This window comes from Ostrea edulis, chromosome 2 (genome assembly GCF_947568905.1).
Source record: "Ostrea edulis chromosome 2, xbOstEdul1.1, whole genome shotgun sequence".
Classification (NCBI taxonomy): Eukaryota; Metazoa; Mollusca; class Bivalvia; order Ostreida; family Ostreidae; genus Ostrea; species Ostrea edulis.
In genome coordinates, this window is record NC_079165.1 from 14425834 (window position 1) to 14442368 (window position 16535).

Below are 16535 nucleotides of genomic sequence, written 5' to 3' on the forward strand. Positions count from 1 at the left end.
ATATGCCGGGCCTCTGTTTTTCTCTCTTGCCTAAACCCATTCTTGCTTCCAACATTATTGCTCCTGGGTAGAGGACCAGTGTTAATGGAGATCAAGGTTTTCACCGAGGGCTACAGATCTGCAGATCGCGAATTCTAGAACTAATGTAGATAACTTCGTTGATATTCGCTAACAATAGGTGGGTTTAAAATAAGCTCTGCACCTGCTGCCTTGTCCTTTCAATATTTTCTTATTTGAAATACATTTTATGATGTGAAACTAAGTTTTTTGATAATCAACCCAACATATTTAGTCCAATCATTATTGAAAGCCTTGGGATCCCCTTTCATGTATACACCTGAAGCAGGTGATGTCTCTATTGGAGTGAAAAATTCTCTGATGGGACGTAAACCAACACGATGTACAAACAAAATAACAACTTAACATTTCTATCGAGGCGGGATTGAGAAAGTGGAGTAACGGCGTTCAAATAAAAAAAATATGCATGCATATGAGTTATATAACAGTCGTTGGAAAATCGGTCTGTGCCGTCGAATCGCAGAATGTTTCTTTGAAATTTGTAAATCTGTATGATACCTTGAACTTGGTAACCAGTCGAGATAGCTCAGTGTCACAAGAGGTAAGCCCGAACTCTGTGATACCATAAAATTAATATAGAGAGGGGTCGAACTCTAACCCAGATAACAAAAAACTATCCACTCGTTTCATTGACTGCCTACAAATTCAGATACTAAGTGATAGTTGGTGCGATATGCGTAATTCGCCGGTCTCCCTGCATATATGAATGTTTTATCTACTTGCATGCCAAATTTCAAGCCACAATTTCTTAAAATAACAGATTTACGTCATCGTTCTCTCGAAATCACCTGTTTATTTTTACTCGGACATTTACCGGTTCAGGTCATCAGTGGTAGAGCGTTCGCTTCGTGACCCGGAGGTGGTGAGTTCCTAGTCCCGCTTGTGTCATTGCTGCATCAAACCTAAGATGTGAAAATAGGTGGTGATCGCTCCTTTACCAAACGCTCGGCGTTCAGAAGTGAGAATCATGGGTCTTCCGGATATTGCCTTAAAAACGAAGGTCCCGTGTCGCGACAGGCACGTTAAAGAACGCTCATTGCTACGGCTAAATGTGGCGCTTCACCTACAATTGGTAACGTCTCAACAGGAGTGAAAGATTCTCGACATGACGCAACACAAACAACCAACCAACCATACAGTTTTACAAGACACCAATTGTTCTATAACTGTCTTGTCATGGTCCATCATCGTGCGACAGGATGTTATCAGGAGCTATGACGTGGCCGTCGTAAGATAAAGTTCTATACTGTAAACCAGCCTTTATTCGTATGGAAAGTCGCGAGAACCTCGTCTTTGCGAATATTTCTTGCATCAATGTTTCTCGTATTTTTCGAAGATTTTCTCCGTCGCAAAAATTACTTGCTGACTTATAAATCGCGAAATAAAGGCACGAATAAATGTTGGTTTACAATATACATAGTTGTAGAATGTCAACACTCGCAGACAGGACGCTTGATGGTGGAAATGTTGTGGATTTAACGTAGTACAACCGTATGAAAGTAAACGACATCCAGAGTCTCAAATGATGTCAAAACTTCAAAAACTAGCATTGGACGATCACAATGGGTGTCGCACGACACGCCCACAGAATGGACCTGGCATCGAAGACCGTGTTCCATGCATCGCACAATAAATGGTATTTAACAGTCTTCATGTGTCGCACAGAATGTACATGTAGATGTTTTGTGACAAATATGATATCGTAAACCATTTAAGTAATGAGCAGAATTTAGAACATCTTCAACAGCATTGTTCTGTGCCTTTGTCACAGATTTACCCCGGAGTCTGATAAAATGCAGGGCAGAGTGAGACGTTCAGTTTTTATATATATATAAATGTAATTAAATTTAAGAATAAAGCTGAGTTATTTCATGATATTCTACACCATGTGTCGATTGTCGTGACCTTGACCTCATTGTCACCTTCAACTCCCTTCAGATTTAATCTATCTTATGACGACTATATGCCCCCATGAAGTTTCACGTACGAAGATGTCACATATAGTATAAATTCGTGGCTATCCGGAATGAGTGACCCCAGATTTTCAGACAAAAATGGGGGGGGGGGGCAAATATGACGGACATGAGCTGTAGACAAACCATTTCAAACATCCCGTGAGGATCTGGGTTAGAATAAGTCCTCAGTACCCCTTGCTTGCCGCATGAGGCGACAAAATGGGGCGGTCCTTCGAATGAGACGTCTGAATACGAGTGACAAATTCTCCAGCGGAACGTTAAGCAATATACCACAAAGGGGCAACATCAAACATTTATACAGAGCATAAAAATGCATTTACAAATTCTTCTTGTGTAGGATTAGAGTATATAGGTTTAGAGAATATAAGTATTCATCAACAATTTTGACTTATTAACATGTCAGTAATTTTACTTGACTTTGTGTAAGTATAGATTTCTTGCGGATGACAGCGTGTCGTGGTTCTGCAGGAGTATATTTCTCTGTCGGGGCTTGTGATTGGCTTGTTCCTGCAGAGGTATACTTCTTTGTCAGGGTTTGTGATTGGCCTGGTCCTACACGAGTATATTTAATTGCCGTGGATTGTGATTGGCTTGGTCCTGCTGAAGTATCCTTAATTGTCATGGATTGTGATTGGCTTACTCCTGCACTAGTAGACCTAATGGTCATGGATTGTGATTGGCGTAGTCCTGCACGAATAAACTTAATCGTCGTGGATTGTGATTGGCTTGGATCTGCACGAGTATACCCAATTGCCAGAGCTTGTGATTGGTTGCAGGACTAAATATTGGTTTTTTGAAAAAAATATTTTACTAGACACCGAAGTTTGTTATCTGTCAGCTGAGTTATTAGATACAGATCTGAGGTGTGAATCAGAACGGAAATACATAGCCAATTTTCAAAATCAACAACCCACTCCTCGGCCGTTGTGTTTTAGGTAGATACAGCCAGCATGTTGATTGCTATATTTGGAGATTGACAATACATGTATATTTGCGTTCTGCTCCACATGTCTAACTAGTGTGCGACATTAGAATCTCGTATATATAGGAAAACTCTTCCCATGGCGGGATCGGGGTCCTTATGAAATCAGGAAGAAAAACGACCAGGAGGATCAATCAGCTGATGTGGTCACTATCATTTTATTCTTGCATTCATTGAAATATATCCCTCGATGAGATCTTTTTATAATCAATCAATACAATAATCTGCATTACAAAGCACGAACAGTACACTAGCAGTACCTAGTGGTTTACTTGTTGCCGGAGACAAAATCTTTGGAATAAAGTTGACATCATCACCAATTTCTTTGAATGCAAATTTTTGCTGTTTTCGTTATTTAGCATAACCACAAAATCAAGTGATGGCTGAATTGATAGCATCTATCAACGATAGTGTACTTAGATTGTTTTTTGTGTTTCTAAGATATATATTTCTCACATCACCAGTGTGAAACATTGTTGAGTATGGTGGAAAACAGCAATCAATCAATCAATCAATCAATCGTACTAATAAGGATACAATGTGCGTTTTGGTAATCTTATAAAGGGTTAAGATAAAATTGAAAAGAAAAACTGGGGTTGCAATGCTACAGTGTTCTAAACATGACATTTTTGCACTTTAAATTGTCTCAAGATTTAATCAATTAAACTTTTGTTGGTATCAACACAACATAAGCAACACAAATCAATCATTACATAAAATAGATACATAATCATGTTTTCTAATAACACAGATAAATAAATTTAATACATGTACTTGTAATGGAAAGAAATAATAACCTTTTTGCACTTGATATGCGACAAAATTCATTATATCAATTTTGAAATTAGAAAAGAACATATATTAGGAGTAATGTCAATTTCTAAAATTTCACATAATTTTCGAGGTCTTGTCTTAAAATTTAAATGGAAGTAAAAAAAAAAAGTGGGGGTTACAGGTAGAGATCTAATTCTTAAATTATTGGCGAAAATACTGAATTTTTATACAAAATTTTTAGTAAATTAATTTAGACTTTTTGAAAAATCGGTGTTCTGTTTGGAAAATTATATCAACCAAATTAATAAATTACAACAGTTGAACTAATTTCAAGTCTCAACTACTTGTATCATAAATTATAAAACTGAAATACAATAGAAGTATAAAAATAGAAGATATCAATCTGACTAAAGTACAGGCCTATATATAAAATAATATAGGTCTGTACTTTAGTCAGATTGAGAAGATATAGGCCTATTGGATGAAACACAATCTGTAAAGCCATGCAGATTTAGAACTTTTTGATTAATCAATCCTTCCGCCACAAAACATAGTCCCTGCCAAACCCTTTCAAAATTTGAATTGACACAAAAAAATTCATAAGGTTCAGTAATAGATGTGTAATATGTTTGCACCAATGAGATCAGTATGGAAACAGTAAATACTTGTAGCATCCTGCGACTCCACTAGGAAATCAATGATTCATTTGCACAATATATGACATTGATGAATATTTCACGAGTCGTAGTGATAATTTACTCTGGTTTGTGATGTTGAAATAAATAATTCATAACCATGGATAATTTCTATACGCTACACAGTTTTTCGATCGAATGGCTTTGAAAATCATAAACGTGTCCACTTGATGATCGCCGCTACGTTCTCATACATAAATATTTTGTCTGCACCGTTTTACATTATATACTTCAAGAATGTGATGAATCCATGCGGACCATATCAGAAATTCAAAATTTTCTCATGCGTACATATTTTACAAAAAATATGAAAATCCACCGATTTTGTGACGTCATATATCACGCTCATTGGAATACTATGTACATTGACGTTTGCTATAGGCGCCCGGGTCACGGATATGTGAATAAAGTTATGAGAGAGAGAGAGAGAGAGAGAGAGAGAGAGAGAGAGAGAGAGAGAGAGAGAATTCGAACTATGATCGTGACATTTTTTTCATTCCATGATGTGGATTTTTAGATTTTCCTTTTAATTACGAAAACTCATAGAATTCTTACAACAACCTTTGTAACCGAACTTTCTGTTTTATAACTTTGTCATTTGATATGCTTTTGGTTTTAACATACTTTATTGTCTAGAAAGACCTATCCTATGTGATAATTAACAAGAGGCCCACAGGCCTTATCGGTCACCTGATTACTAGTGAAAAAGTATCACTACTCGACCCAAGGGCTAGGAAATCTAGCAAACATTTCCGGTTCTGAATATCTAATGTCCAGCATCAGTATAAAACAAGATGTGTTCTTAAAACTTCAATGCCCTCAAAAGTACATACACCGATGAAAGGCTTTACGTAATATAATAAGTGTATTAACATTAAAATGTCAAAAGATATGACTAATTTGGACCCATTCTAGAGTGAAAACCTTGGGTTGTGAAATTAATCATTTTTTGTACATCCTTTTCTGCTATTCCTAAGTATGCATTTAGATTTTATACAGTACCAACAACACATAAATACTATATACTAAGTTTGGCCCCACCCTGGGTCAGAACCCCTACTCTGGAAATCATCAAATTTACAATTTTGTTAAAAGACTACCTGCTTTACACATAAACACATTATACCAAGTTTGATCACACCCTGGGGTCAGAACCCCTACCCCGGAGATCATGAAATTTAAAATTTTGGTAGAAACGTTCCTGCTTTACATCACTATGCATTTAGTTTTTCTTACACGTGTGCAATTCTTGAGAAGAAGATTTTTGAAAATTGGTCAATTTTGGGCAGTTTTTGCCCCGCCCTTAAGGCCCCAGAGATGCTGGGGTCCTGAAATTTAAAATTTATGTCCCCTTTGTCCTAAAGATGCTTCATACCAAATTGAAAAGAATTGGACTGGTACATTTGTAGTTATCAAGAAGTTAAAAATGTTCAATTGTTAACTCACGACGACGGACGACAACCAATTGCAATAGGTCACCTGAGTACTCAGGTGACCTAGTATCACAAAATAAGTTCCAAATTTTACGTACAACGGAATGAAATGACAATATAATGATCTGCTTGCATAAAGCAGTCCAATTAGGTCAAGATATTTACAAGGTACAGCTGAACAAGTCTATTGTTATTTGAGCAAATCATTTCATGCTGCTTGCTTAATATTGAGCGCATTTTATCGATGAATTGGGATTTATGCCAACGTTTATAAGCAGATTCTACGCTTTGCAACGTGGACTTTTCGCGCTATAATGAGAAGGGCGACAAATAACAACAACCGAACAGTTTCTTTCAATTTACCAGTCACAGTGGCCTAGTGGTTAACATACTCGCTTCGCGACCTGGCTCGATTCTTGATCGGGACGCCAAGTCAAACCTAAGACGTCTAGAACATGATAGCTACATATTTCAGAAGTGAAAGGTCGTGGGTCTTCGGATACGATCTTAATAAGAGAGGTAGGGTAAATATTCTACTTCCATGTATAATAATCCAACCTATATACACACTCATTCCGTGGTGATCCGGGTTAGAATAGGTCCTCAGTGCCCCTTGTTTGTCGTAAAAGGCGACTAAATGGTGCGGTCCTTCGGATGAGACCGCAAAAACCGAGGTCATGTGTCACGATAAAAATCACTCCCTGTTCAAAGGCCGTAAGCACCGAGAATACGCCTAAATTTCGCAGCCCTTCACCGGCCATTGTGACGTTTACATATGACTCTCGATCGGGACGTTAAACAATATACAACCAACCTATCACACTCATTGATTCAGAATTGACACATGCGCAGTGTATTAGTACATGACCGCCATATTGTTATCACCCTAATCCTCGTGGAAGGCTCGATTAGTTGGGTAGAGTTCAAATGTCACAATTACGTCAAATAAGAGTTGAAATTCTCTCCGTTCGATTGAAACTTCGGTTGATTTTAGCCCGAGTTCCTACTCTGGTATGAAAGAAAGTCGGCCCGAGAGACATCTTCTCTAGCCAAGGGTTTTCGGTCCACTCCGCTCAACTTGGCTAGTGAAGATGCGAGAGTCAGGATCCTGGGTCAAGTTTTGCACGCTTTCACCCTTGATTGAGGTCATCTTTCCACTTTCCTTTGTCGACGAATATTAATTTCATCGGCTGCTCTGTAACTGGAAGTCCCAAAGACATACAAACCGGTCACGATTAATGATTTGGTTATGCATGCCTGATTTGGAATGGAATCCTATAATAAACTGCACTCTAGCGGGAGCATCAAGAGTTCAACATGGCGGAGAGTGAAGAGAATGATTGAGTTTGACATGTACAATTAAAACCTTTTGGGAAAATAAGGCGAAATTACCGGTACCATGAAAAGATACAAATACCTACGTCTGGTTAATTTTGATGATATTAACACTATTTCAATACTGCATGTACATGCATATTCATGTAAGAGGAATTAAATACTGCTCGGTTTCAAAATCAACTACTACATTTAAATGAATTGTCAAGGATAGGATTTTCATATCAAATGCCATTTCTCAAAACAACACTAGAACAATAGTTGTTGTTTTATTCACATTCAAGGCGTCTAGCCTCTGCGCATGTACAGACATCACTCTACAGTTACCCGGGTCTTCCCAATCAAACGTGCCCATAAAGGGTTGTTTTGGCTCAGTGGTAGAGCGTTCGCTTCGTTACCGGGAAGTCGTGAGTTCGAGCCCCACTCGTGCCATAGACACTGCAAACCTAAGACGTTAACACAGCTAGTGATTGCTCCTTCGCCAAACGCTCGGCATTTCTAAGGGCCTAGAAGCGAGAATCACGGGTCTTTCAGATGTGAGGAGGTTCCGTGTCGCGGCAGGCGTTTGCACGATAAAGAATCTTCACTGACATGGCCCTGAGCGCTATGCATAGGTCTACATCATCACAATATGAGTGGAAAAATCTCGATGGGACATTAAACAAACAAACATGTTACAGAGTAGAGACAGGGCATAGAGGAGTAGACTATTGATAAGCAGGCTGTCATAATGAGAAGGATATTGATGAACAGGCTGTTTTAATGAGTAGGATATTGATGAGTAGCTGTTTAATGAGTAGGATATCGATGAGCAGGCTGTTATAATAAGTAGGATATCGATGAGCAGGCTGTTATGATGACTAGGATATTGATGAGCAGGCTGTTGTAATGAGTAGGATATTGATGAGCAGGCTGTTTTAATGAGTAGGATATTGATGAACAGGCTGTTATAATGAGTAGGATATTGATGAGCAGCTGTTTTAATGAGTAGGATATTGATGAGCAGGCTGTTATAATAAGTAGGATATTGATGAGCAGGCTGTTTTAATGAGTAAGATATTGATGAGCAGGCTGTTTTAATGAGTAGGATATTGATGAGCAGGCTGTATAATGAGTAGGATATTGATGAGCAGGCTGTTATAATAAGTAGGATATTGTTGAGCAGGCTGTTATAATAAGTAGGATATTGATGAGCAGACTGTTATGATGACTAGGATATTGATGAGCAGGCTGTTTTAATGAGTATGATATTGATGAGCAGGCTGTTATAATGAGTAGGATATTGATGAGTGGGCTGTTATAATGAGTAGGATATTGATGAGTGGGCTGTTATAATGAGTAGGATATTGATGAGCAGCTGTTTTAATGAGTAGGATATTGATGAGCAGGCAGTTATAATGAGTAGGATATTGATAAAGAGGTTGCTATAATGAGTAGGATATTGATAAGGAGGTTGCTATAATGAGTAGGGTATTGATGAGCAGGCTGTTTTATTGAGTAGGATATTGGTGAGCAGGCTGTTATGAGTATGATATTGATGAACAGGCTGTTATAATAAGTAGGATATTGATGAGCAGGCTGTTATAATACGTAGGATATTGATGAGCAGGCTGTTATATAATGACTAGGATATTGATGAGCAGCTGTTTTAATGAGTAGGATATTGATGATCAGGCTGTTATAATGAGTAGGATATTGATGAGTAGGCAGTATAATGAGTAGGATATTGATGAGCAGGTTGTTATAATGAGTAGGATATTGATGAGCAGGTTGTTATAATGAGTAGGATATTGATGAGCAGGTTGTTATAATGAGTAGGATATTGATGAGCAGGTTGATATAAAGAGTAGGATATTGATGAGCAGGCAGTTATAATGAGTAGGATATTGATGAGCAGGTCGTTATAATAAGTAGGATATTGTTGAGCAGGCTGTTATAATGAGTAGGATATGGTGCAGGAGGTGCAAAATTCTCGTTTAAAGTCAGCATTTCGCTAATTCTATGGTCGTTATAACGATCTAGTTTGCCAATACAACCTATCATTTGGTCAAATGCTGTCTGACGTGTTTCATACCGATTGTTAGGCTGTTCTTGCCACACTGATTTTGACTACGGATAACTCCGTTTACCTGGTCAAGATATAGGGCTCACGGCGGGTGTGACCGGTCAACAGGGGATGCTTTAAGTTACTCCTCCTAGGCACCTGATCCCACCTCTGGTATATCCAGGGGTCAGTGTTTGCCCGACTATCTATTTTGTATTGCTTATAGGAGTTATGAGATTGATCACTGTTTGTTATCTTGCAAAATCATGCGTCATGCAGATATCTTACCCGCCGTTGAAGTAGACAGGCGTGCTATGGTGATAATTAAGTCAGTATTGTGTTTCCTTACTTCTATTTCTTCACCTTTCATATTAGGCAATAGATTATTGAGGAGTAGGATATTACCCACGTGACATCTCATTAAATTAGTAATATTGTATATGTTGTGACAACTGTTCAGTTCCCAAATGTACTGGAGACAGGTAAATGTACTGGAGACAGGTAAATGTACTGGAGACAGGTAAATGTGGTTGTGATTGTCCTGGACAGTGTACATGTAGAACTTGTGTGATAAATCAATCCATTATGGTGATTATCTGTGTACTCATCATAATTCTTTCCTCGGCGGGAGATCGCAATAAAATACAGGCATTTCACAGTGGAAGATCACAGTCCCTGCACGGAAGTAAATTATTCACGACCTAACAATCAAAAGTAGTTCTAATGGATTGTGTTGTCTTTTGTTTTTGTACAAACGTTTTTAATATTTCCATCAGTTTGATTGCTTTAAGTCATACACGCTTTGATTTGTCAAAAGCGATTCTGTCTGGTATGCTGTACTTCGATTGATTGATTGATTGAGGTTTTACGCCTACATGTATATAGCATACTTCAAATGAAATGATTACCTGTGTGTTTAAAAGAAACATTTTTTTTTTCTAAAACAATTTATGGATGGGGTAGATATGATGCATGTATTTTGCGACATGAAGCATAATTCAATCTTTACTAATACGCTGTATGTATCAATGCACGCCCTGTAAAGTACATACATGTAATTCAAGTAGCGTAAAAACCTGAGGATAGAAAAAGAAAAGAAAAAAGAGAGAAAGGTCCCCAAGTCACTGAACACAGTCGCAGCAAAATGTTGCCCATTCTCTCGTACCAAGGGAACTGTGATCAATCGATTTCCATCCGCATTTTTGCACTTTATCTTCACACCTATTTAACCGTGGAAAAAGTGGGCCATCGTATAAATAATCCATGTGTTATTGGAAGAAGAAATCATGACGCTCAGAAACAAAATTGAAGATTTTCCGAGTTTGGGTGAGTCGCCCAACAAGGTAATTAATTATCTATAGCTCCACACAAATTAAGGTTTGGGTAGTTGTTCAGGTTTGCTCTGCCAGTATAATTCCATTAGAGAATGCAACTTATGATAACTACGTTCACCTACAGTGTTCCTTAGTCACTACTAGATCATACTACAAGATGGTATCAGAAACATCGTGCTTATCTACACAAGAGGCCCATGGGCCACATCGCTCACCTGAGTCACCTTGTCCTATATATAAAGATTTTCCCTTTAAATTCGCGTGTAAAACTTTCATCCCAATTGTGGCCCCCAACCAACCAACCCCCGGGGCCATGATTTTTACAAACTTGAATCTACTTTATGTCAGGATCCTTTCATGTAAATGTAAACTTCTTTGGCCCAATGGTTCTTGAGAAGAAGATTTTTTAAAGATTTGTATGAAAAACTTTGATCCCATATTGTGACCCCATCCTACCCCCATGGAACCATGATTTTAACAAACTTGAATCTACACTATGACAGGAAGCTTTCATGTAAATGTAAAGTTTTCTGGTCCAGTGATTCTTCATAAGATTTTTAATGATTTCCTCTATATATTTGTATGAAAATTTTTGATCCTCTATTGTGCTCCAACCTGCCCCCATGACTTTATCAAACTTGAATTTGCATTATGTCGGGAAGTTTTCATGTAAATATCTACTTTCCTGGTCCACTTGATCTTTAAAGACTCTCCCTATAAATTTGTTTGTAAAACTGTGATCCCCTATTGTGGCCCCATTATATCCCTGGGGGTCATGATTTTGACAAACTTGAATTTGCACTATGTCAGGAAGCTTTAATATAAATTTGCACTTTCCTAGCCCAGTGGTTCTTGAGAAGATTTTCCCTTTATATTCACATGTAAAACTTTGATCCCCTATTGTGGTCCCATCCTATCCCCGGAGGTCATGATTTTAACAAACTTGAATCTGCACTATATCAGGAAGCTTTCGTGTAAATTTCAGCTCTTCTAGCCCAGTGGTTCTTGAGAAGATCTTTAAATGACCCCACCCTAGTTTTTTTTTATTTTTGTTGTTATCTCCCCTTTGAAGAAAACATAACCCCTCATTTGAACAAACGTGAAAGCTCTTCACCTAAGGGTGCTTTTTGCCAAGTTTGGTTCAAATTGAAACATTGGTTCTTGAGAATAAGTCAAAAATGTTAAAATATTACGGACAGACGACGGACAACAGGTAATCAGAAAAGCTCACTTGAGCTTTCACTCAGGTGAGCTAAAAAATTTATATTACTTAAATCCATGTACACAGCCCTAACAAGTTAGCGCACATTGTCCTTCAATAAGGTCCTCACTTCCGGTTTCTTGGTAATGTATTTCCCTGTATATCTGTGAGAATAATAATCGTCCAATCGGATATCTCCAAATATTCGTCGCATACCCACAAAATTTCTGAAGTCCCTCTCTTTTGGTTGTTTCCCTCTTTCGTTTTTATTGGTGACATCAAAGTATGAAAATTTATATGGTTCGGTAACGTAAGAATTTGGCGAAGCTTTTCGAAAATACTTTGATCTCGCGTCTTGTAAAGCCCGGATGTACGCGTCTCTGTGGATGTCCGGATTGATGATTCCATCCGTAATGACCCAGTCGTGGTGATCTTCGGTCTCTTTCTTCTTGTTTTTCTTACTTTGTTTGCTCTTGTGCGTCTTTTTCTTACATGCCTGCCGGCGATCATTTCTATTGTCTTTAAACGTAAGCGTGTCATTCCCATTTAATGGTGGTGTCACAACTGGGGGCAGGTTATCAAACATATCTATATCGTCTTTCAATTTATCATCTGTGGGTGTATCTTGTACAGATTGTAATTGCTGAACGTCGGGTGACGTCATTGTTTGAATAGAACGGAAGTAAGTTGACTCGGGTAGCGATCTGCTTTTAGGTATTCTGCATCGATGGGCAAAACTCTCTGTCAACGACTGAATCTGGGCTTGCATACCTTGCAAAGTCGGACTTCCAACAACAATTTTCTTCGGTGAACAACTTCGGCGAGAGTCGGGATTATTCGCATCGAACACAACGTCAACAGAATCCATCGCTAACTCATGGTAGAGTAACGCCATCGTCTTGTGCCTTTCTTTACTCATGAGATCAGCATCACAGGGTATACCATGAGTGTAGCGCATGCGCACTCCTATATTTTCCACCGAAGATTGTTCACAATGAGATTCGGGGTCTGGCAATGAAACGGCGAGTGTTCGATTTCCTGCGCTTCTGTTGCGTTTGCTCAGTTGAATAAACTGAGTGACCGCTGATTCAACTGTTGGGAGAATGAGTTTATGGTCACTTAAGGAGGTGTCTATATTTCTAAGCCTCATCGTCGCCGATTTGGGCCGCTGTCTGAGGAAGTCCATGGCGACAATGTCCGTCTGTTCCCGCTGATCTTGATTGGCAAACATATTCACATTTTATTGAAATGTCCAGGCTCGGTAATGGTCTGTGTTTCCTTAAATATAAACAAATCTTAGATAATCTTAAAACTGTCTCTTAGAAATTGAACGTTAACTTCTTTGAACATAAACAAATCTTGGATAACCTCCAGTCGGTCTCTTAAAAATTGAACGTTTCAAGTTGATCGTTTTTATGTTTTAAGTCTCTCGTGGTCATCAGGCTTGTACACGTGTGTATCGACAAAATATGAAACTGAAAAAAAAAATAGATATCAAACCATGGAACGCAGTATAGTGAAGGATGAACAGAAAGAATTACTTACTTCTTTTACTTTCTGACTTTATCAATCTGAAACAAGTAAAAAAAAAATATTGAAATGCATTACAACTTTCTAAATCAATGTTTAATTTGTTGTTATCGCAATACCGTAATAATTAGAAAATATTGACTGTTGTAAGAAACACTCAGTCTCAGATATTTTCATAGAGCCTTAATGTTTTCATAAAATCTTATTTGCTTAGTTTTCTTAATTACAATCTTTGATTCTTTGGCTTAAAGAAATTCACTGTATCGTTTTCTCGTGTGAAGGTGTGTATTTCAGATAAACAAACGTAATATTTCCTTTTGTTCATTCAAACGTACAGTTTGTGAATAGTATTTACTTTGTGGCAGAGTTTTAACGAAATAGGCCTTCAACCTGTCCTGCTGTGTGAAAAAATCAGTTAATTAAGCTGTTTGATCAGACGCTTTGTGATTTTGCTTTTGATCGTCATATTCATTTTGTTCCCCCGGTAATGTGAATAGAAAGTTATAAATATTTGTAATTTATATCTAGCGCGCATGTTACAGGTACAATTGGTGCATCTACAGGAAACTCTTACCTACTGTCACACCAGAAATATTCAAAATGTGAGAATCCTGCATGATGGATTCATAATGTACTAGTATCCAAGACAAAAAGAGAGATCGAGAACCCCTTCATGTAACAACCTGGTGATTGATTTCTTAAAACAGATTCCGATGGTTGCTTGGCAAAACATATCAAACGCATTGTGTCTCTTTTGGTTAGTTTATTAAATATACTCCACCACGCACCTGTTGAAGGTTTTGCCAACTTTTTACGACCTCGGGTTCTCTGCCTGCTTTCCGCAAATCTCTAGCCATCAAATTTAAGTAAATATTAAATTGTCCATAAAAGTCTATGATGTTTGTCTTCGAATTAAAGCTTTCTAAATTGACGGATTACATTCTATTGAAGGACAAACGAAATGACGGGTAAACACTCAACAAGGAGTGCCATTTGTTGTGTTTAAAATTACCTTAATGCCGACATTCAATAAATTCTCCCCAATGTATCTGTTCTTTTTTTCCTCCTTTTATGTGTATCAGTAGGTGCCAACAATAAGAATTCCATTCTCACTCCATAAAATAATCGCCTTTAACCTGGCCATATTTCATTGCAGCAACTTATATTGCAGTGTCCCATCTATTGAACATGTGTTTTTACATCAATTTCAGAAAAAGACCAAGGTTCTCTTAATCCTGAACATCAGCAATGAGACGGTTCTGATAATCCCTGCGCATGCAAGTGACAGATCTCTTCCAAATGTGGACTCAGTAAAACTTACACTGAGATTATATATTATGAATGACACACAATCGTATTGTAAATCATGTCTTCAAGCTCTACCCCCATCCCCAGTGTATTTTAATGTATCGAGCCATATGCATACCAAGTGCAAACTGGGGCCAATGCTTTAGCTGCGACCACAGGTAACACACGTGGAAACTCCAGCTTATTATAAACTTGTCATTTTAAAGGTAAACCAAACTATTTTCTAACATGATTTCAAATTTTAATTTATTTCAACCTTTCAGTATTCTGTACCGAAATTGATTTTAACATTAAAATTTTTGATGAAATTGGAAATTACGAGTGATCCTAAAAGAAAAGCGATCATTGTGAATTTTACTGGAAATTTTAAAATAAATATCCCTTCCCAAATTAATTTTTATGTATCCACTTACCCGTTATCAGAGTAAAAATTCCATTCAGAAATCCTCGTTCTTTATTACAACAACAATTTGTGATGCGGCGTTTCCATCAAACCGAGACGCGAAACATCAGTGACAATAGCCCCAGATAAACAACGTTATCCGATTATATTGACAGGTATCTCAGCACCTCGTGTAATCCTCATGACTCCCTGATTTATGACCAAACTTTTTCTTTCAACGTTGTATCACAATAAGAAATTTCTCTCTCCTTAAACCCCCCGACATGCCATTGGGTATTGATTTGGCAAATGAAGTTGTCTACTTGTAGAGGCACTCACTCATTCAAGACTAAAACATGCATAAATAGCATCTTGTGTTTTTTCCTCTCTCCGATTTTCAGATGAAATCTGGCGCAACAATATCCCTATTCTACCAATCTCACGGTAGGAATGGGTACACCAAGCCCAATTAGCTCCACCGGTAAAATCCGATAATAGACGTCAGAATATTCAGCATAGGAAACGACCAAATGGTGGTCTAGCATGGTTTAATTACCACCCATTTCCCTAGTTAGTATCGTTATCTGGGCGAACAGTACACGGCGTAATCATGGAATTTGATCCCTTTTGACGATAAACAATTTCATCGTTCCAGTCGGTGTTCGGAATCCGACTGACAAATTATACGCCCCAAGTAAAGTCAAACTGCGAAGAAATTAATTACTAACGTCCTGATCAAAGGGGTATATTTTCCGCTATTAATTTAAGGTACATTATAATACGAGACGAAAAGTACGATAAAATGACGTCTTAAGCTAGACACGGGTTCTGTTCATAGATGGAGCCACTGTATGTCGATGTACCCACGGTTAAATTGTCCCGGTGTTTGTTAAACACAATTGAAAGGAAGTCCATTCAAACGGTACTTCTGTGTGATATTTGTATAATACTATTGACGGTACACAACATCAATTAGTATTTTCCAAACAATGATCTATAAAAAGTGACCGAGTCTAGCGGAGTCTCTCTCTCTATACTAGTATACATTTTATATATATACCATGCATGTGTTAGAAGGAGGCATCTAAAAGTTCATGTGAGAACATGTGTACTTTACTTGTAAATTTAAGAAAGACAGGAGAGGAATGTTACACTTTTATGAGAGTTTTTCACTCATATAGAGACGTCACCAGAATCAGGTGAAGTGACATCCATGCATAAGTCGTAGCGGTGCGGGCTCTCGTAGCGGTGCGGGCTCTGTAGCGGTGTGGGCTCTCGTAGCGGTGTGGGCTCTGTAACGACGTGGGCTCTCGTAGCGGTGCGGGCTCTGTAGCGGTGTGGGCTCTCGTAGGGGTGCGGGCTCTGTAGTGGTGCGGGCTCTGTAGTGGTGCGGGCTCTCGTAGCAGTGCGGGCTCTCGTAGGGGTGCGGGCTCTGTAGCGGTGTGGGCTCTGTAGCGGTGTGG

The 16535-nt window shown here is 38.3% G+C and overlaps 1 protein-coding gene across 4 annotated transcripts; it reads right to left on the reverse strand.

Moving 5' to 3' along the window:
* Nucleotides 1-10689: 10689 nt before the first annotated feature.
* On the reverse strand, nucleotides 10690-15781 carry LOC125682254 (uncharacterized). Of its 4 annotated transcripts, none has more exons than XM_048922724.2 (3): nucleotides 15104-15781; nucleotides 13398-13423; nucleotides 10690-13130 (listed from the first exon to the last, which is right to left on the reverse strand). In XM_048922724.2, exon 3 carries the CDS (start codon nucleotides 13081-13083, stop codon nucleotides 11950-11952), a length of 1134 nt encoding a protein of 377 aa, XP_048778681.2. In that variant the 5' UTR covers nucleotides 13084-13130; nucleotides 13398-13423; nucleotides 15104-15781; the 3' UTR covers nucleotides 10690-11949. The 4 variants fall into 4 exon arrangements, with proteins under 4 accessions (XP_048778681.2, XP_048778682.2, XP_056012132.1 ...); XM_048922725.2 differs by lacking the exon at nucleotides 15104-15781 and adding an exon at nucleotides 14395-14667; XM_056156157.1 differs by lacking the exon at nucleotides 15104-15781 and adding an exon at nucleotides 13957-14091.
* Nucleotides 15782-16535: the final 754 nt, after the last annotated feature.